This window comes from Mirounga angustirostris, unplaced genomic scaffold, assembly GCF_029215605.1.
Source record: "Mirounga angustirostris isolate CCGP_5_RB_7025 unplaced genomic scaffold, mMirAng1.0.hap1 SCAF_7, whole genome shotgun sequence".
Classification (NCBI taxonomy): domain Eukaryota; kingdom Metazoa; phylum Chordata; class Mammalia; order Carnivora; family Phocidae; genus Mirounga; species Mirounga angustirostris.
Window position 1 is genome coordinate 102615770 of NW_026991715.1, and position 23063 is coordinate 102638832.

Below are 23063 nucleotides of genomic sequence, written 5' to 3' on the forward strand. Positions count from 1 at the left end.
GCCAGCCTGGATCCTAGACAAGTTCAGCTCACCCCCAAGTGGTATGGCTTCACAGAAAGTAGTACCTAAGCAAACGACTAAATAGTCAATATTAGGAACAAGTGAGGGTGAATGGTAACATCATCTGTGGACTATATGAAATACAGGCAGAGGAGTTTAAATTTGACCTTAAACCTGACTGGGCTCTATTAAATGTTCTTAATTAGAAAAGTAGCATGAGAGAATAGTGTTGTAAGACAGAGCTCCAACATGGGAGAATCACAAGAGGTCCTCAGAGTGATCAGTTTAGCAAAAAATAGTGTATAACAATATTTCAAGAAAGTGGACTACAGATCAACCACTGTAATAACTTGCCAAAGGAATAAATCCACAATTATGGCTAATTCTTATATCTCTATTTCTTGCATAGTAATAATGGCTGACATTCATTGAGTGCTTCCTATATGCTAAGAACTTTTAAATGTTTTTCGTATGAATTTATTTAATACTTGTGATAACCCCATGAGGTATTATCATCACTCCCATCTTACACATGAAGAAACTGAGGCAAAGAGGTATTAAGGAACTTCCCCAACAATACAGCTTTATAAGCACAGAACCTGGGATTATAAACCAAGGCAGCATTCTGGTTCAGAAATCTGTATTCTGTATTCTTACCTACCACTCTCTTAGGCTCTGCTGACTTTAATTGGCATAGTCACTACATTTCATAACCTGTGTTAAGATCTAAACTATCTAACTATCCTGAGCCAGCATTTCCCAGTGTTTGACTCACAGAGTACTAGCTCTACAGAATGTCAACAGGTATCGCATAAAAGGTTTTGGACAAATATGATTGGAAAACACTAGGTTAAATGTAGTTAAACAGGCTTCCTTACTCCAGGACTTGTCAGAGATTTTAACTCTGCCAAAGTGGGTACACTTGCGAATTTCCACACTTTGAGAAATGCTGGTCCAAACTGGTATTTTCTGTAACTTTTATTCTCAATCACTTAAACTATTATGAAGTCAGAGGACTTTTATGTAAAGATGGTGTCAACAAAAAGGCATTTTAAAAATAATATTCAATAAATATATCTTTGAAATATTTCATAAAAGTGTGTCTTCATGGCCTCTTTATGATTTTTTGATTATATAGGAGCTTGGCTATTATGAGTACACAAATATTACAACAGAGCTCTACTCTTTCACCAATTCCCATCAAAAAGAAGAGAAATTCATGTTAACTTATTGGGTTGGGAAAAGAAAGAACAGGTATGAATTAATTTTATTTTCATTCTTGGTACTAATTTAATGAATTTCTTTTGCAGTGAAGCTGAACATTTCCCATCAGTGTGTTTATTTTAACTATTTCTCTAATTTTGGTCAAGTATTCAACTCAGCTTTTATACTCACATCCCCTTTTTAGCCAGAAATCATGATGTTCATGGCTATCCTATATGAATGCTGGTTATCTTGAGACCTAGCATCTTTGAATCAACATGCCCTCCTAAATAAAATGTAAGGCAGATCATACTATTTGGCTTACAGAACATAAACCAAGGCAAAGCAATCATTTCAGGGATGGAATAAAAAGAAGACTGCAGTGGTTGATATCATAAATACGTTTGGTCTGGAAAGTAAGTGGGTATTATCTATTATATAAATTTTATACTTTAGTATATATTACATATTATGCATACAGAAAGACACAAAGATATAGCCAAGCTATTTCAAGTTGCTCTCTAAATACCTGGTCTGTAATTTCCTTTCAAAAGTTAAATTTAGAAAATATACCACGAAAGCCAAAAATGCAGTGTCACTTACCATATCATGGTCTGAAACAGGTCCAAAACTGGTGACGAAGATGTCAGTCTTCACTTCAGTTACACGCTCTGATGAAGCAGGAAATTGGGACAGTGAATGTCTATCAACAGTCCTTATTAGATCTCACTACCACATACTCACACCCAAATGGGAAATTTATTGGCTTTGATTAGCTATTTCTAAAATTGGTCCACTGTGTAGTCCTGATAATTTACTGCTTACACATGAAATTTCACAGTTAATATTTTTCAATGGAGAACAGAGCCTAAATATGCCACTTTGGGAGGTAGACTTTATGAAGTCAGCTGCTGCTTAATGAATTCCTCAAGAATGGGCACACTTTCCTAAATGATACCAAGCCATTTCACATTGTAATAAAAAAATATGTTAGCATATGGGTGTCATTTAAGCTTAAATATTCTTACAGAGCTCACCAGATCCTCCAGGTATTTAGGATACTCTTGGGAAGTATACAGTATACTGTGGCAAGCTTTATTAACTCTAAGGACTCAAGGGTATGTTTTGTAAATGATGCTTTCTGGCACTAAATCATAACTGAATTATCCAAATTACTCCCTGGGAAAAATCTGACAACCTATATAAATATTTTCAATTTTGAGGATAAGAAGAATATATTATGGCACAGAAAAAGTTCATTTAATAGATTCCATTTCAAGTTCAATATGATTATATTTTATTAGTCTCTGAGGCATATACATCAACCAATAAAACATATTCATTGTAGTCTGGTGACAACACAGGCATTTTCAAGGAAATTCAGTCACCCTCCCCCCCCCCAAAAAAATGATAGAAAAATGTTGTTTCACAAAAGGACACAATTTGTTTAGAGCTGAGAATGAAAAAGATGGCTTTTTAATTTTAAACTCTAGCTCTGAGAAATAATGGTCCAGTATCTTAAGCAATTCATTTTATTTATCAGGACATTTATATCTCTGAGGTAGGACATTAAAAAGGTGATCCAATATATGCAGTAATGAATTCTTTTGAAAATCAAGAATTTTATCTCTCAGCAATTCACTTGTAAACAGTTAATATTTTCAGTATAAATTTCTCTCAAGAAGGTCATGTTATATACTATACATAATGTGTACCACAAATGAGAATATAATTTGGAGGTAGAGATAATCCCTTCAATAACCAATACAATATATTTTGGCTCATTTCCCTTTTCCCCCCTTTCTTTCTTTTCTTCCTTTTTTTTTCTAACAATTTCATTGGCTCCAAAAATGCTTAAATAAGCCCCTTGACATAAGAATCATCTGAGATTTACTCTTTAAAAACTTGAAAAAGGAGGACATAGTTTGAGACAAAGAAAATAGAGCTGTGTTGGGACTCCTGGGTGGCTCAGTCGTTAAGTGTCTGCTTTCGGCTCAGGTCATGATCCCAGGGTCCTGGGATCGAGTCCCACATCGGGCTCCTTGCTCAGTGAGGAGCCTGCTTCTCCCTCTCCCTCTGCTGCTCCCCCTGCTTGTGCTCTCTCTCTCTTCCTGACAAATAGATAAATAAAAATCTTTAAAAAAAAAAAGAAAAGAAAAGAAAATAGAGCTGTGTTTTTAGAACTCACTTCCTTCCAAAGTCAGCGTTAACATTCTACAGCAACTATATAGCTTGAAAGGAACAGCCATTAGCAATGTCTTAGCTGGAGTAACCATTGGTTTCTTCTGGCTGTCTCCATTCTCTCCCCTTCTGCAGTTATTTTCCTAGTGCTTACATCTCTCTTTCTCTCCTGCACCCAATTTCCATATGTATTCTTTACTCGACTAGCATTTTTTCTTAGTTTAAACATCTGTTATTTCTTAAGACTCCATCTAGAGCTCACACTTTATTAGAATGCCAGGACTGACTTTCAATTAAAACAATAATAAAAAGAAAATGCATGCTATCTATTCCCAAAAGCTAGAATTTATTTTATTAATTGAGCTCATTTTTGTCCTTTTTCTTTCAGCATTTCCATTCTAGTTCAAGCAAAGGAGCCTTTGATATGACAAAATATGCACATATTGCCATGAAAAAAGTACAGAAAGAAAGAGCAGATAATAGAGAATTGGGTATGTTTTCATCCTAATTCCTAGTGTCCCAGGTATGCTCCTTATTGGAAATAATTTTGTTTCTTATTATTTACGTAGATTAATTTCTTGCAATTAAAAGCACCTATATTATGTGATCAAATTAGTATCTATATTTTCTTTCTACATAAATCTTGAAATAGTTGGATCCCCCTGTTATTTTATTTATTTTTCTAAGTGGTTGACTCAACCTAATTTTGTTTCTAAGGTTGAGTTTTCATTCTCTGCAGATTATAAACTGTGGAACTTATGGTGAATATCTTATAGATCTGGGTAACATCTACAGAATTAAAATTATGTCCATTCTTTCATTTTTATTTTTGTGGCAGGGATCTACTTTAAATGCATGTTCATTTGGGAAATAGGTACGAAACCCTGTCTGCATATTTGCAAGTGCTTGGCAGTGTGGGGCAGCTTTCCTGAACTCCTTTATCACCATTACCTATTTCTTGATTGTGGGGAGGGCATAATTTCTGCACTTCCAGGTAACTCCCCGAGGTAGCTAGCTTTACAAAAACTGGCTTAGCAGATGTTTTAGGAGCAACCAATCTGTTTTATCTATCACGATAAAGTGCTCTAAAGAAGTGAGATATCCACTTGCCAAATATATGGGCTATTTCCCTCTGCTGTTTTTAAATTGTTAGTAAATGATGATGCTATATAACTAACAAACTATAAAGACCAAAAAACCTATTTATAAAGATTACTGTACCAACAAAATAGAATGTATAACATGGTTAAGTTTATACACATTTATTGCCACACATAATTGTTAGTGTTCCATATAGAAAGATTAGGCATAAATGCAAAGCAGTTCACACAAATGGCTATAATCACATTTTAAAAGTCTGTTTCTTTAATCCTTTATCTATCCTTGCCCCTAAGTATATTTACCATAGCAGTTCATCATCTTCAAGTGCTTGACCTTATTTTCTACTAGTTATCTCCCTCTGATATTTCCCAAAAGTCACCATTTTAATATTCCAAGGCATGTACCCTGACTGAGAGCCCTCACCTGAGTCCTTCAGATGACCTTCTCACCATGTACTCTAATCATACAGATATCCTTAAAGAGTTTCTGATTTTTGCTCTCTGTTCATCCCATTTCTCCTCCAAACATATTCACAAACCCTAAGGTTAAGGGAGCAAAATGTCCAAGTCACCAAACTGAAGGTTGCCTGGTGGGGGTGGGGAGGGGTGCAGGGACACTCAGCTACTAAATGGAAGAGGTGGGTCATGGCACCAGAAGAGGAAGGAGGATGGTGAAATGAGATCCAGGAAACCAACTGGAACTTGGGATAAGATAATTAGAGAAAGGGAAAAACACTTTCTGTATTTTTCCCTCTAATATATTTTCCTTGCCACATACCCAAACAGTTTTCTTTGATTTGTCATCAGCTGTTTGTGAGTGGCCAGTTTCCATTGCTGAAAAACTCTGCTTATTATGTCTGTCTCTGGAAGATTCATCACCAAAATTAGCATGCCAGTGTCTCTAAGAAATCATGTTTTAAATAAATGTGATCAACCTTGTTTACCCCCGTATTTCCCAAACTTATCTGAGAATGCTATTATAAAATGTTACAAAAGCTTTATGGTAAACATAGGCTAATGTAATTTATCATGGTGTTTAATTTTTTAAAAACTTGATAGTATGTTTGGAAATTTAAAAAGAAATTGAAAAAAATTACCCCCCTAGAATACCTTCATTCACATAAATCTACTGCTAATATCTTGATGTATTCCTTTCCTTTTTTTTATTCAAATGATTATTCTCAAACCACATTCTCATTCAGTTGAATACAATTTCAGTGACAAGAAATAGGTTCTTTTGACCAAAAGTATGTCTTTCACTATAGCTCACCAGAAATTTAGTGATACATGAAGTCTTTCTTTCTTTCTTTTTTAATTAATTTATTTTTATTAACATATAATGTATTATTTGTTTCAGGGGTACAGGTCTGTGATTCAACAGTCTTACACAATTCATAGCGTTCACCATAGCACATACCCTCCCCAATGTCATTCTTTAGACAGAAGATTTATAATTCAGAGTGCAAAGGTTCAAGATAGGGGACTGTTATGAATGTACTTTAGTCAAATTGTAAAAAGTGACATGGTTAACTTGCCTTTTCAGCAAAGAAATGATGATCTGAAATCAAGACCTCTTTAGGTCTAGGACCAGGCTTAAATGGAAGATATGCTCATACAGTTGTGCTTTGGCTGATATCTAAGAGAATTGTTGAGGAACCTTCTTTTTCCCAATTCTAGGAAAATTTAGTCATCTTTTCCCCTCCTTTCCAACTTGAAATCCCCATGAAGGGGAGAAATAAATAAATAAATAAATAAATAAATAAATAAATAAATAAATAAATAAATTTAGGAAGTTATTTATTACTTAAGGAATTATCTATTATTTAAGGAACACTAAATCATTAAAATCCAAATTGCATGCTCTAATACCAGACTTCATTGACTCAGCACTGGATTCTAAAGTGTTATTAGAAATATCTAGAAAGTACTCAAGGCCTTTCTAGGGATCACATGAGGAAAAGTGAAGATACTTTATATTTCAAAATATTCTATTTAAGACCACACAACGTGAGTCAGGAACTTCTAATGAAGTTCAGCTGGAGTGATTTTACAGTTAGCCAAAGTTAAACATGAATGAACCCCTTATGTAACTAGGAAATTTTCTGAAAATGGAAATCAATTAAAATAACTCAGTTGGAGGAAATATTCAAAGAGCAGATTAATTAGCAAATAATTTTTAAAGTATTTTCTTCACAATAATCCTTCCCTGTCCATTATAAAAAAAAAATCAACTGTCTTTAAAACTTGTATAAATTTATATACGTGTTCAAGTGTCACAGGGATAATCATGGAATAGTTGTGTAAAATGAGATTATAATGATGGTGATGATGATTATTATAGTGATTTTGGACATCTTAAAATAGTACATCAATGTAAATAAAATTTTTGATGATAAATAAACTAATTAAAATCAGTCTTTAAAGAAACATGTCCTTCAAAGATATACTTTATATACATATATAAATGCTTTATGTACTTTATATATATGATTTATATATATTTATGTTTTATATATATATACACATATATATATATACACATACTATATATACACACACACATTTATATACACATACTGTATTATGTACTCTATCGCTGTTAGACAGTAGTAAATCTGTTTTTACCAGAGATTTCTTCCAATGTTGATATCCTGCTGATAAGTATTGAAATAACAGATGTTTTGAAGTGATAATTCAAAAAGATGATTAGTGCTTGAGGCAGAAATGAGAAAAACAGTATAGTGTAGTAAGTAATAAGCACATTGGATTAAAAGTCAAAACACTCAGATTTTAACTTGATTCTCCTGGAGAACAAGCTGTGTGATTTTAGGTACAATCCTTTAATCTCTCTGAGCCTGTTTTTTCGCCTTTTCAGTGAAGAAATAACACCTGCACAGTTGACTACATCACACTAGAGTAAGGGTGGAATAAGATTTGATGCCAAAAACACTTTGAGATGTATTTGTTGGGTATATTAATTTAACCAACAAATGTTTATTGAGCATTTTCTACCTGATAGACAGGCACTGTTCTAAGTAATAGTAATGCATTGGTGAACAAAAATGCAAATGTTCCTATTCTTTAACACATCTTACAGTCTTGGGGAAAACTTATTTTAGATAGATTAGAAACATTAAGATAGATAAATAGATGATAGATTAGACACATGGATTGGTAGATGATAGGAAGGTGACAGATATAATTCCATGTAGTTATATACAAACATACACAAATTATACTAATTCATTTCAGATCACTATAAATGCTCTGAAAGAATGTCTTCTGAATGGAGACCTCAATGATGAGAAAAATTCAGGGATGAGCAGAAAGGGAAAGACAATTAAAGGATGAGAGGGAAGAACAAGATCTGAGGTGAGAGTAAATGTGTGATGTTTAAGAAACAGAAAGTCCAGGGGTGGCTCAGTTGGTTTAGCATCTGCCTTTGGCTCAGGTCATGATCCCAGGGTCCTGGAATTGAGCTCCGCATCGGGCTCCCTGCTCAGCGGAGAGTCTGTTTCTTCCTCTCTCTCTGCCCCTTTGCTCACTTGTGCTCTCTCTCTCTCTCAAATAAATAAAATCTTAAAAAAAAAGAAACAGAAAGTCCAATAATATATCTGGAACCTGGTGATGCCGATGATCATGGTACAAGGTGACAATCCGGATGCAAGTGGGGCAACACCTAAAGAGCTTTGTGCATTTCACTAAGCAGTTGACCTTTATTCTAATGCAGTAAGAAGCCTTTGGGTAATGAAATGAAATGATGTTACTTGCAGTTTAAGAAGATAACTGATGCTGTGTGAATAATGCATTGTAAGAGTGTAATTAAAAATGGAATAGGGAATCAACAATGAAGAATTATAGGTGTTATTTTATTAGGAATGTCTATCACAACAATTTATTTAATATGGTACTGGCCATATTTTCACTGGAAATGCTGTCTATTGAGGAACTCGGAGTAACATTCACTAGGCCCTGTTGTGTGGACTTATAACTTATGAAGGAGGTTTATTGCCTCCTTTAAGTTACTTTGCATCTATTAATTTATAGAGGCAGTCTCTGTATGGAGACTAAATGGACTAACATGAGTTATCATAATAAAGTATATCTTAAAACCCCACTTGGAAATGGTCCTGTTTGGAAATTGAAAATATTCTGGGCTCCCTACATAACCATCAGTGTGTACTCCTGGATTGGACAATGTTTCAACTCCTTGCCAGTCTGCCTGGGGCAACATTTTTGCTCCCTGTCCTTCATTTCCATTCCCTAAATTCTTTAAAATAATTGGCAACTTTCCCTAGCTGATATGTAGAGCTACTTAATTATGGCTATGTTCAGCTACCAAATCTGGATATGGGGTAGAAACCCACATTTCGAGGTGTCTAACCAATCCCTGATCCTTTTGTGTCTTCAGATTCCAAATACTCAAATGATACAAGCATCTTCTAGGGGAATAAAAAAAAAAAGTAAATTTTACTGTGGCAGAGATTAATCTCATTTCCATTTGGAATTTCCCTCCCTCCCTCCTTAGGTTATAAGCAATTTCTATTGGGAGGGGGTAATCTATAGAGAAGAATATGATGTCTGTGTTGGAGGAATGGGTTTCTTTTGGTCTATGTAAATCTTGATCAAAATTGTATAACCTGTAATAGCTTTGAGGCATCATACTTCCTGTTCCCATCACAGCATTTTAGTTACTTAAGACTAACACTATAGCAATCTTTGGAGGAATATGGCAACCACTTCGGACTTTGTTTTCTCTTAAGTTTTCCAAAATGGCAGTTTCTCATCTCAGAAACACTATAACATTATTTTTCAAGTAAGGAATTCAGATTCTACCTGAAAACAAAACAAAACAATCATCTACAGAAAACATTTAAAAAAAAATCCTACATTTGTTCTAGAATCAAGACAGGAAATGAAAACTATAAAAAAGTTCAAAAGTAACTGCACAGAAAATAAGCCGCAGCTGTTTACTAATAATTTGGTCTTTATAACTTGAGCATAGTCTCAGTGGCTACATTTTACCCCAGGAAATTCTTGGCACTGATCAGTCGATGATTTATATACAACAGGAAAAGATGAGAGTAGAAAGTTTCTAAACATGCTACAACATTCCTTTGGGCATCCAGCTTGGATTCATTAGACAAGCTGGCTTCAGGAGCTGACTGGAGATCTCAGCCAGTAAAGGTTAAAAGGTGTTCTCTGTTCATTTTAACAATTCCTCTTGGGTTTTTGGTAACTGCTTTTTCTCAAAACTTCAACTGAATTATGGAATGTCTAGATATAGTATTTCTGTGGAAGTGGATTATATTATGCCAGAGTCTGAGTATCTGCTCCACACCTTGCATTAAAAGAGCCAGATAAGGCTACAGCAAATTCAAAATGAAGGATTCCAGAGTCAAATTTCAAAAGATAATATTAAAGCCATGATCTGGTAAAGTAAATATAACACCACTTCCACCAACAAAAAATATTAGACGGATCTAACCTTTTAAATTTTTTTGGATATTGTTAGTAATTTAGAATCTTTTTATTCTGCCAAAGCCATCACATTGTCCTCTTAATATCTCATCCTCTTAATTTTTGAAATTCTGGCTGTTTAATAGAATAAAATGTGTGTGTTAACTTCAGTTGAACATGAATAAAATGGTTACCTCTGATCTCAGCATCACACAGGATACAAATAAAAATAATAATTATAATAAAATAATAAATATATAAATTATAAATTAATAATAATTTTAAAATTACATGACTATCAATGCCTTATAATCCTGAGATAGGACAAAGCTGAATTTTGAAAAAGAATTAAATGATGCTTTCTCTATCCCCTAGTCACCTAAACTTTACAAAGTTACACAAAATTTCCAAAAAGTTAATCTGCTTTTTTTCCAGAGCACTTAGTTTTCCACCTTTACTTATTTTGATGTAAAAAAACAAAACCCCATAACGGAAGATCCGAAGCTAAGTCCCCAGGGAGTCAATACCACTTTGCCAGTTACATGCATATCCAACCAGGTCACTGTGCTTAGCTGGAGACGTTTACATCTTGAAGCTGAGATCTCGTGCAATGATTGGGCTAAAGGAAGTCTAAAAGGTCTTATATAGCATTACAAATCCAAAGTTGGGAAAATTAGGAAGATAAGCAGAAAGTCTGCTTTGCAGTATGATTGTCTGTTAAACATTATGTTAGTGCTAAAATAACGAGAAAACCCCAATTATACTCCACTTATAGATATTCATCTGACTAATACATTCAAGTAAAATATGACACAAATAAATAAAAACCCTAACTCTATAGACTTACAGGAAAAAGAAGAAAATCTTAACTAAATATCTGTTAAGGGTGTGGTAGGGATAAATAAAGTCCATTATCTACCTACATTCCTATGTACTCATTTACTTATTTACTTCCATCCACTTGGGTTTGTTGCATGGTGAGTATGCATTCACTCTCTTTTCTTTACCATCTTCATCTTTATGGTTTGATGATAAAATCTTTGGGAGGCATCCATCATCCTATACATTACTTATTGAGATTAAACCAAAGGCAATATTTAGACATTTAGAATAATATTTCCAGAAAGCAGGGAGGGAGAGAGTGAAAAGTTATGTAGTCCCTTGAAAATGTGGCTCAACCAAGATCTCATTCCTTTGGCACTATCCTGTTTGAGTTCTATTTAAAAATGGTTTTACCCTAATCAGTTTTCCAAGTAATGAAATAAAATTGTTTATAGAAGAAAAGGTCTTTTCTGAGCAAGACGCTTAAGAAGAAGCCTGTGAACAGGAGGAAGGGTAACCCCTCATCCTGGTGGTATGTTCCAGACAATAAACTGTACACATCAACCTAGCTCACCCTGGCATTTTGTCATATCATCCATAAAGTGTAGCCTGTACATAAAGCTGGGCCAAAGGGAAGGGTAAGATATCACTGGAAGGGCATTACTTATCCTTAAAAACCTGAAACCTCCCTTCAGAGTTAAGTTTGGGATCTGCGTTTCTAGGTTGTTTTTACCCCACCTAGAGTGCAGGGGGAACCAATGTGATGGTGGCCAAAATTTAACTTAGATGGTTGCAGTTCAGGGGCTGTATCATTTAGCTGTTTAGGAAGCTGGAGAAAATTCAGGCTTCTTTAGTATATTTTAATCACAGTCAATAAGGAGAAACCTTCGGAAAATGAATTGTCTCAGAATGTGCTTGGTTTGGTTCTGATTTAAAATGAGAACAGGAATCTTGATTCAAGGAACATCTGAGGCTACCCATCCTTAGAACACAGATCTCTTTTACCATTTTTTGTATTGCTCTCCTTCACCTTCTCTATCCCTCTCACTTCCCTCTCCTTATTTTCAATGCCCCCTTTTGCTCACTTTTCTTCTCTAACCTTCTCTTTCCTATCTTGCCATTCTTTCTGGCTTCTACCTTTTCCCCTTCCCCAACCATTTTATTCTTCTGTAATGACCATGCTTTAGGCAAAAGCCTTTCAAAAACATTCTTTAGTCCCTGGTTGCAAGGAAGAAGTGGCCCTCTACACCTTGCCCTCAAAAAAAGAGATTTTTAAATAGAATGAATTCCACAATTTCTGACAATTTGGATTTGTATTTTCTGGCTACTGATTATTTCAATTCAAGTCTATTTAAAGTTTCCTTCATTAACTTTGTATTTAAAATATGAACATGGCCAAATTATTGTTTTCTCTCATTCCTAAATAGAGTACATTACATCATTAGAATTCCACACACTGTATTTCTTTTCATGTCTTCTATCGAAAGAAAGAAAGAAAGAAAGAAAGAAAGAAAGAAAGAAAGAAAGAAAGAAAGAAAGAAAGAAAGAAAGAAAGAAAAAAGAAAGAAAAGAAAAAGAAGAAAATCCCTTCCCAGATATCTCTATGTTATCCTTTCATTTTCGTCTTCTCAGGATTGCTCTCTGGGCTCTGAAAAGTTAGAGTTTTTAAATAGTGTAACAATATCTGCAAACTGATTTCTATCATCTAGGTGAACCAAGTTACATATTTTGCACATATTTTGTTTCTTAGTTATTGGACCCAGGGTGTGTATCTCCAAAGAGTATTGCTATGCCTTTGGGTGGCACTGTGTTTTTCTGAAAAACAGGTCATGATGAATTTGCACATAAAGAGTTTTTTCCATTAGTCTCAGCTTATCACATTTCTATACCTTCTGAGGACATTCAGAATAAAATATCCCTGCCTTCTGCATAACATTATTCTTTTTATAAAACCAGACTTTTGTCATAATAGAGAAGAGAGTGGGCCCATTTCTCTCGCAAGAGATTATCTCGGTGATCATGAAGCTGTTAAGAGGAAACTTTTACCCTCTTACAAACTGATAATCTTTCAAGTATTTGCTTTACATGGGCTTTTCATCTATGAAAATGGGTAGATAAAAAAGGAAATGGATCATGTAACAACAACAACAACCAGAAAGGTCTATTTCTGCAATGGAGATCTACTGGAATGTATGTCATACTTAGCAGAAATCTATGGAAAGAAATGAAATTAAATAACTATAGAGAAATATTTATTCAATAATTTCAGTTTATAGTATCCAGAAAGCATGGTGGTAATATTTTTTTAATTCTGTAGCTGATTATGCTTTTGAAAATACCTAAAAACTGTATTTAATATTTTAAGGTGTAGTTTTCTAAAGACGGAGAGACATTCTCAAAATATACATAAAAATATTGATGACTCTGGAGATACATGTAATAAACACATGTTAGTATACCCCTTAAGGTTTAAAGATGCACTCCAAAATATTTAACAAAAATTTAGTATTAAAGCTTCTTCAGAACAAATTTATCAGATTTAATTGTATGTAGTACATCCCAGGATGATACATAAAATAGACACAGAGGTAAATATTTGAGCTACTTTTTAATTTGTTTTGTCTACCATATCCTCAAAATCACTGTTTCCAGGAATCATAAATATCAGAAAAGTCATCTTTAGCAAAAATTAAAGTATATCTCTTCTCTTAAATTTTCTTGAGTCAAATTCTCTATTCTCATGGCACATTATATCCATTTCAATTAAAAAGAATATACTTAGACTACATTTGGCCAACTACTATTTCTGTTCTTTAAATACATGTCTATTTTTCTTATTTTGGGGGAGTAAATAGATATTAAAAGTAGATTCTACCAAAATAGTAATGTTGCAGGTTGAATCAATGCAGTTGTTTCTGTTAACAGATCTAGCATTATCTCAGTTCTTGAAAATTAGCTTTTCAACTCATTCTTAGTCTATATTATGCATCCTCAAGTTTTGTGGCTCTCCAAAGTCTGGGTGTGCAGATGAGAAGTAGGTAAAATGCTTCCTGCTTACACTATATTTGATTAAAGAGTTAACATACACATTTATTTAAGAATTATTATATATAATTAAATGTAAAGGAGCAGTCCTGGGTTTGTTACTTATACTCCAAACAACAATACAACTGATCATAAAAGTGTGTGCCTGTGTGTGTGTGTGTGTGTGTTTAAAATTTTTAACAAACTGAAAATTATGCATAGAGCTTATAGAGGATACTCATATTTACATGTTAAAGTATTAAAAGGCATTTCCTAAACTAGAATGAAAACAATGTTTCCTAGATGCATTATAAAATTCTGTTGATTTAGTAGGGATTGATATCATGGAGTGGGAAGTAGAGGAATCAGATGCATGCCCATTAGTACTCTAGAAAGCCTTACTTTTTAAAAGTTATATTGCTATCTTGTTTCTTCTTTTTGTGCATTCCTTCCCTACCTACAGTCTTTGTAATTTATTTCAAATTTTATGAATTAAGAACAATTTTCTTGAAGCCAATTTAGAAGTTTAGATATGCACAAATATTATTGTAATACATCACACACCCAATTATGCATCCCATTTTATGACCGATACATTTTGTTCCTTAAGATTTTTTTCCTCAGAATGTACTAAAGGAACACTAGGTGGAATTCAAACCTGAAGGAATTTGTAGAGCAGGTCCAAGAATGGATGTTTGAAATTGACAAGAAAAGACACCTGGTAAGGCCTCTGACGCATATTTGAGTTGTGTCTTTGACAAAGCAGTTCCCCTTAAACCTCTGAGACACTAATGGTGTTTGGCCGCCTCAAAACAGACCTATGATCCACATCCATGTGATTACGCTACCCAAAATATTGAAAAAAAAAATTTTAAATCCATGCTATCATTCAGTTCTAAAATCAAAATTTGGATTCTTAAGCTTATTTTTTGTATATATTTGCTATCTAAGTGAAGAAGAGATGATTTTCTTAATATCATCATTTAATTGCAATTTAAATATTGCTATTAAGTAGTTTTTAACAAAGGCTTCAGAGAAGGTGCAGCATTAGCTATAGCTGGGAATCACAGATTCTCACCTTGGTTTCCTGTGTGACTTTAAACAATAATTTATTTCCTTGCTTCCCTTGTTTTAGTCTGAGATCAATATTTTGTTTTGGCTTCCTTAGTCTCTGTTTAACTAAGTAAAATTGGTTGATTATCTTATTCAAATGTTATTCAAATAAGTGAGTAATGTCTAGCACTATTTACTCTTATTGTTATAAATACTGTATTATTAAGTGCTTTTTTCTTCCTAAGTAGAAACCCATTAGTGTAACTAATTAATTGGTATACAAAGAAAAACATATTTTTACTATAGAAAATTAGGGTTTAAGTTCAAATGCATGGTTAAAAAAAATTACCATCTACCTCATTCACCTTTTATCCCAGAGTTGGTGCTAATCTAATGCAAAACAGTGGATCAATATGTAATATTCCAAAATAAATGTTTAGAGCATTAGGCTCAGAGATAATCTACTTGAATTCAATGTAAACATAGCAATGCCAAATGAAGTAGATGCAATCTTTGGGCTGGAAGGGAGAATATTATCTTCATTTTTTCCCTGGATAATCAAATAATTGCACAGAAAACATTATGATTGCCAAGTAAATAACATTTTTTATGTAATTATGAGATGTTTGTATCTGCCTTTTACTACATATAGGTATGTGCACAAAATTACCATAGTAAATTGAATTCACATTGATCAATCTATTAAAAATAGGATTAGTCCTTAAACTACATGCTGCCATTCTTATTACTTTACCATTTAGAAGGAAAGCAAGGCTTCATTAGTAAAGATTTGATACTATTCTCTATAAGAATAATAATAACACAATAATGCAACCCACCTCCCAATCCTGGTCTCAGACGATTGTCATAACCATCTAGGAGTCGGTCCAAAATCCTGGTGAAGACAGTGGTGTTGTCTTTAAGTTCATCTTGTAATGAGGGTTGTCCATAGCTGAAAAAAACATAAAGGCAGGTAACAATATAAATTATACAATTTTTTTTATTAAAACCCTTTCCCAAATAAAGCCTTCCCTAGATTTTCCTATCTCCTTTTCTATTGAATTTTAATTTGAAAATTCCTTCTGGCAAAAAAAAAAAGTCATATTTTAATTTTTACCATTTTCTCATATTTGTTATCAGGCATGATAAGCTCTTTATTCTAATATTTCTAACTATGGAAGGAAAATTACAGGAAATGAGCTCTGTCTCTGAATGTATAAATCTCAGTATGTATACAATGCTATAATGCATGTTTTCTCTGGGCAAGAATGTTAATGCATGCTAGGGAGAAAAAAAATCTGGCAAACTTCTTCCCAAATAAAAAAAATATGTATTTATGAGTTATCAAATTAGTAGTTTTGCTTTCATTTAATTTAACGTGTAGCATTAGCCTAAGATTTCACCTACCAACATACACTTCCTTCATCCACTTTATATATATTTGTTTTTTTGATGTTCTTTCAGGATATTTAGATGAGAAAAATAGTTAAAACTTGTTTCTTAGGATAATTATAGTTTCAAATCAGTGTGTAATTTCCATTCCCCTTAAGTTTTATGAACAATTTTTACAATGTGTCTACTCAACCTCTAATTAATTGAATTCTTGTCATTTCTGTATTAGAAGTAAAAGATACCTTGAAAAAGATATGGTCCAATATTCTTAATTTATGGTTTACTGAACTGTAGTGTGGGATTAGTGTTTTGTTTAAGAAAACACAGCAATCTGTAAGCAGAGCTTGAACTAGAACCCTGTTTTCTTCAACTTTTAGTCTAAAACTTTAATCCTATTCTTCTATAATTCTTCTATAATTCTTCTTTCTAGTTGCAGGTACAGTTTTTACCCCTTATCATTACGAGTCTTTGAGTTTCAACCACATAGTGACCACAGTTCAAATACTGTATATTTCTTATTATCAATTACATTATCATTTATGGTCGTTGAATCATATTTTATGTAATGATTAGGAAGACATCTCCAAAATCCTTTGAGAGAAAAGTTTACTTTTTATCTCAGTGGATCACACTCACTGATATATTTCAATGATAGCTCTGACCTTGAGTAAAAAAAAAAATGAATACAGAGTGTAAACTAAGAAATGCCACAAAAATATCACTTTCATACTCTCTGTTTAATATGCTTTTGGCTTCACTCTTGTGAGTTTATTTTACTGATCAATGTAAAAAAATAGTAACATCTGAAACCAGGATTCACTTATTTGACAGGAACAAGAAATATAATGAAAGTATCATTTCAAAAACAAACACTATTTTTAAAAAGGTAATTACTTTTATATTGGCAAAGCTCAATGGCCATTTTTCTGATAAAATTTTAATTTAATAATTAAAGCTATTATAACTAAAAGCTATTCAGGATGTTAAATATATGAAATGCAACTCTATGGAATAATTTTCCATTCTCCTAAATTCAACATTAATACCACACAGATTGACGGTTTACTCTCCTTTGGCAAAATTAAACATCTTACTAGTTTTTGAAGTCAAATTTTCACTGAGCTCTGTGTCTTCCAGGATGTCTCATTAGCAGATAACACCAGTAAAGCAATAATAGTTGTCTAAATGCAATTATTTATAAAAACTCGTCACAAAACGAACTGCCATGCATGCATCTTTCAAGGATATAGGAAGGTCATCTTGATAAAGGTGGAAAAGAAATGCCAGTACACTTTTAAGTTGTGAGGAGGGCCTGATCAAGTAGTCTAAGGAAGAAAGCAGCAAAATAAGAAGGGGTAAAGATGAGATGGGGTGAGTGACAGAGCACAATTCGATTCTGGATACAATTCCTAGAATATGCAGTTGTCTATTACCTTTTCCTGCATTTTCTCTGTGTTGAAGCTTATACCAAATTCAGGAAAAGCTTTCATCCCCGGTTTTATCTTCTAAATGTCATTTCCACCAATTGTATGCATCAGAATGCAAATGCCAAAAGAGACTTTTCCGTCCCTCCCAGAAAACTAGTTCTGCTATCCCAATTGGAATAGTAATCTTTATTTCCTGTGATTTTCTAATCAGGTTATTCTTCATCTCCTCTTCTAATTTACTATGTCCAGTTATAACTGTCAGAGAATAACCCCAGGATAAAGATCAAGATTGTTTATTGCTCTTAAACACTTATGCCAATGTAAGGTTTCCTAAACTGAAAATATAATTTGAAGAGAAATGTCAGTTACAGTACCTGATTTTGATTCCATATGAACCACTATATAATAAAACGCTGTGCACTAACTCCATCTACAGGTCATTACAATAGTAACACTTCATATAATTTTTCAAAAGTAATGGAGAACATTTAACTCCTCAGATTAAGAGTATCTGGCAATAGTGAATCTCCTCTTCATCTGGTAGTCATTATTTACCACACACAACAGCAAAAAATAAAAACAGACAACTTCTCAATTAAAAAAAATCCTCCTAAATTCATATCTTTCCAGATTATTCTTTCTCTCTGCCTTAACTTGTTAAGAGTTCACTTTCCATTACATCTTGAAGAAGCTTAGGTATTTTTAATATGTCTAAGACTTTCTTAAGGGCCATAGGAGTAGACCATGCAAGAAGTATTAAAGCAGATAAAGAAGAATCTGAAATATTTGGTCACTTATATCACTGTTACTATAATATGTTTATATGCTTGATTTGATCATTAGCAGATTTTTGAGAATGGTTAAGCATATTATTACATTTTTCTCATAACTTGTCCCCACAGTAGTTACGCTTAAATAGAGAAGTTCGATTTTATGTAATGTTCTTAAATATTTGTTTGGTGTATTCTACCTCTATTGATTATACAAAGAATGGTTTCAAAACATAATATGCACATGCGTTTATAGAGACTTAGGACTTTCGAATTACAAATATTATTTTAAGCTTTCTACTTTGATACAGTCACAAATTACTCTATCATCTTTACATGTGGCTAGAAATTTTCTTGTTGGAAAATCAACTCATAGAGTATGCAGACATTAATTGGGGTAACTTTCTCTATGAATTAGGAAACCACATATTTCATTCAGTTACAACTGAACAGTGAAAAGTTCAATTTAAGACTTAAATGTTGAATTAATACATTCCTTAAACAAAAACGTGTTAAGTGTATTCTAACCATCATGCAAATAAGATGGCTATTTTTTTCATACTGCTCTTCTTTATTCTTAGTTGGGATTTTATTGCCATTAAGTTTTTTGAATTCCCTTAGTCATGAATTCATCCAAGGACCATTTTCTTCCCCCTGAAAGAATAAATGAAAAGTTACAGAAATTCTCATGCAGATTTAAAATAAAGTGCCCCCACCTTCTTCCAGTCAATGTGCTCAGAAGGAGGGTCCAGGCCCAAAGATAGTCAGAGAGACTCAGACTTTTCTTCATCGCGGGCTTGTGGAGCTGAAAAGTAGAACAAGTAGAGATCAATGTCTCTTGCAAGAAACATCAGGTTTATAACCACTAGGGCTGACTGAGGCAGTTCAGATGAATGCTTTGAAGTCAGGAAATGACCTCACTGGGATATGACACCTCATTGGAAGCAATGGAAACCTGGACCATCCATTCTCCACTTTCCCTTCCATTCCTCCATTCAGAAATATATCAGTGTCTTAATTTCTCCTGTAAAAGAATACAAGTTGAAATGCTTTCAGGTGACAATATTGCTCAACATAAAAACTGTGAGTTTTTTTTCCCTCTAGGTTTTTTATTTCTAATATAGTGTGAATTGCTCTCTTCTTGTTGTTTATCACTTGAAAATTTTGACCTTTCTGATTGGAGTTTCCCTGCCTGAATTGTGCATTGAAATTTTTAAGCTGGTGTCTACAACGGGGAAAGCATGCTTTGGAGCTGAGATGGGGTAGGTTAATATGCTTCGATGACTGAATTCATCTTTGAATTCTGGATGTACCTTGATTTCAGAAGCAACTGTATTTATCTTAAAAAAAAAAATAGGAAACACACTGTTGAATGCTGAAGTCGTGCTTATATTCTCTGCCTGTGATTGCCTTGTTAAATATGCTCACTAATGCTTCTGTGAGGCTAAAGGACACACTTTACAGTCAAGCCATGTGCTGATCTCTCTCAAACACACAAACCACCCTCACGTAAATGCATACAAACATGCCCACACATATCTTTTAAGCCCTCTTATATTCTGCCAGGTTGCCGCTAGAAAATGTTTCATCTCAAACAGATGGAAGCTGGAGTGCTTTGCTTTGCATGAATACGGGAATCTTTTTTCCCTCTTAGGTAAAGTGCAGTCAATCACCATCTGATTGTTGAATTTTAGACTTGATAGTGGGATGCTGGAGGAAAGGAGGAGTGTGGAAAGCTTAGAGAATTTCAAAAAATTATGATCTATTTGTGGAGTCAATTTTTAAAAATCGGTGCACTACCTCGTTAAGGAGCAGATATGGTAACACTTTATTTTTAATGTGCTACAATTAATGGCAGTTATAACATGAGAAATATTAAAGGTATTTATTAGCACTTCCCTGAATCTATACTCCTTAGTACAGTCAGTGATTAATGGATTGCATTTCTTTTAAAGTATGTTTTCCATTGACCACTCTATGGTTTAATGTGGTATGCCTTTAAGTACATCTACACAAATGCTTTCCACACTCTTGGGGATCATTTATATCAGTAAAAACCATTACAAACAGGCATGTAAGCAATGAAACATAATTAATGTGTTTAGAGTGAAATGGTCTAGATCTACATATAAGAGCTGTGAGCTTCATAGTTTTTACTTAATTTAGTCACTGGTTTTGGCATGGATGACAAGAAATATTAGATAAATATCATTACATTAAAATATTGCATCTAAATTGCACAGTTATAATTCATCATTGCATTAATCTTCAACATCTGTTATGAAGGAAAAGCAACTTCTCCTACCCTCTTAATAATTATTGGTCTTTATTAAAAAAGGGTGATTTCCGAAGGGGTAAATGAAACAAAACAAAATCCCAAGATAAGGTACCATAGCTTTTTGTCCTCCTCTGGCATTTTAAAGAGAAAAACAAACCTATCATGGCACTTGAGTTGTTGAGTAAGAAAGTTTCTTGCAAATACAAGCATAATAGTTTAAAAGAAATGCTAAACTGCCTCCTTACCCTTTTCCACCTTCCACCTTCCCCCACCAGACACACACCCTCCAAACACCCATATCCCATGCCACCCATATCAAATGATAAGTTGAGTTTTTCATGTTCGGAACCAGAAAGACCCCTACACCAGAGGGCATTTTAGCAGCGTCCACTGGAAAGGAGAAAAGAGGCATTTTTGCAGCCAGAATGTGAGAGTGCCTTCCCTAGGTTGGAACCTTAAGACAGGCTTTCTGTCCCAGCATCTTAACTTTAGATGATGCCCCCCAAAGCCCCTCCCCAGCTCATCTCAGCTACCTCTTGGAAAAAAAAAAAAAAAAAAAAAAAGGAATCAAAACAACATGTCACCACCCACCCCGCGGAATAAATTCATATCTGCCTAAGAAAGGGGGAAAGAAAAGAAGAGATACAGAGGGGGGGAAAATAATGCTTCTACATCGCTGCGGTTTTCACCCTGAAAGAAAAACATTCGTTGTTTCTACCTGCTATGGGATTAGGCTCTTGTCCTGTTCCCTCTTTCTCTTTTTTTCTCTAGCATTCCTGTCTCTCCAGCTAGGAAAAGCCACGTTCAAAGCTCAGTGTGTAGAGGTCCGAAGCCGCACTTACCTCGGGCCCCCTCTGGGCACAGGATCGCTCAAGACCCGGGAAAAGTGTGCGAGAGAAAATCGCGGAGAGCCTGGAGCCAGCGCGAGTCCGCGAGTCCGGGCGCGCCGGGAGCGGAGGAGCGTCCTCGCCCTGCCTCTCACTCACTCGGTCTGAGCCATCATGGACTCTGCGTGCTCCTTTGCTGAAGATTTCACACCCAAATTTGCTTCCCAGTATCCGATCTGCAGCTATACAACAAAAGATTTCTCTTAACCAAGACAGTAGTAATACGTCCCAGGGCAAACCGGATGTGAAATAGGCGGTGACTTCATGCCAGAGAGATTTTATTTTAGAAAGGAAGGTGGTACCAGCCTCTGGATCTGGAGACCAATCCGCCCATTTTTTATATGCAGCACAATTTAACTTGCACCGCTCTGGCCCTAATCCCCTTCTCTCTGGCTGCAGACTCAAATCCTTCTACAATCTGCTGCAAGCTTTCTTTTTCTTTCTTTCTTTCTTTTTTCTTTTCTTTTCTTTTTTTTTTTTTTTTTGTGGGGGAGTAGGAATGGGGGGAGGAAAGGGTAGAAAGGGTTAGAGACCTAGGGACTCCACTCAGAATCACACTTTCAATTCATGAACACTATTTTAAGGTGTGTCCATTAAAAAAACAACTGATCAGTGTAACTAGTCCAGCTTTGATCAAAGATTCAACCACTGCATGCATCTGAATGAATGCAGGGAGCTGCAGGGTTGCACATGTGGAGAGCCACTGTCCTCTCGCCTGCCTCCCTCACACGCACTCCCACACACACGTCTGAGTCCCTGTGTCTTGCGGAGTCACGAATGATGAGGGATGGAGGAGAAGAGTTCTGGCCAGTAGGGAATTGGCCCCCAGGTTTCGAGGCTTTCGCACTTTCACAGGTTGTGAGTGCTTTCCACTCCTCCTTCGTCAGTAGCTTAGAGGGCAGCAAGAAACGCGCTCCGGAACAGGGTTTTTAATCTCTGGAAGCAACTGTTACTGTTATGAAGGAGGAAACACAGGCTCCTTTGAATAAGAATTGTGCTGGGTTCCCAAGACGAGGAGTGTTTAACTTTAAATAAATCACCCAGATCATTTCTAGGTTTGAGAGTCATATCTCCATTTCCGGAATCATTCCCTTGCCTCGAACTCCATCATTCTCTGGATTAGGAAAATGGAGAGGGGGAGGAGAGAAGATTAACAAAAAGATTGTAGAAGTCAGGCAAAACCGTCTTCTACTTTTTTTTTTTTTTCCTGCCCTCTTCTATTACCCTCCCTGGTGACTCTCCACCCACGAATAATTATACACTTAGGGAAGGAGGGTGTGTTTCACTATCAATCTAACTAAATTTCCAAGGAACCAGGGGCAACGTAGTTCTCTCTTCGGATTTTGTGAATGGGTGTTTGTAGCACAGAGGAGATGGGTGCTTTCTTTCTTTTCTTTTTTTTTTTTTTTTTTTTAGATGGGTGCTTTCTGAAATGGCCTGAAGCCCTGGAAACTGTCCCTTCAGTA

General features: G+C 34.7%; 1 protein-coding gene across 1 annotated transcript in view; it reads right to left on the reverse strand.

The window, feature by feature from the left end:
- The window catches only part of GABRA1 (gamma-aminobutyric acid type A receptor subunit alpha1), a 58350-nt gene extending 36327 nt beyond the window's left edge, over positions 1-22023 (reverse strand). The window contains exons 1-4 of the mRNA XM_045901796.2: positions 21553-22023; positions 19149-19237; positions 15683-15795; positions 1807-1874 (exon numbers count right to left, since the gene is read on the reverse strand). Of these exons, the coding sequence (XP_045757752.1) occupies positions 1807-1874; positions 15683-15795; positions 19149-19222 (255 nt within the window). The 5' untranslated portion in view covers positions 19223-19237; positions 21553-22023. The remainder of the gene's footprint in view (positions 1-1806; positions 1875-15682; positions 15796-19148; positions 19238-21552) is intronic.
- Between the last annotated feature and the right edge of the window lie 1040 nt (positions 22024-23063).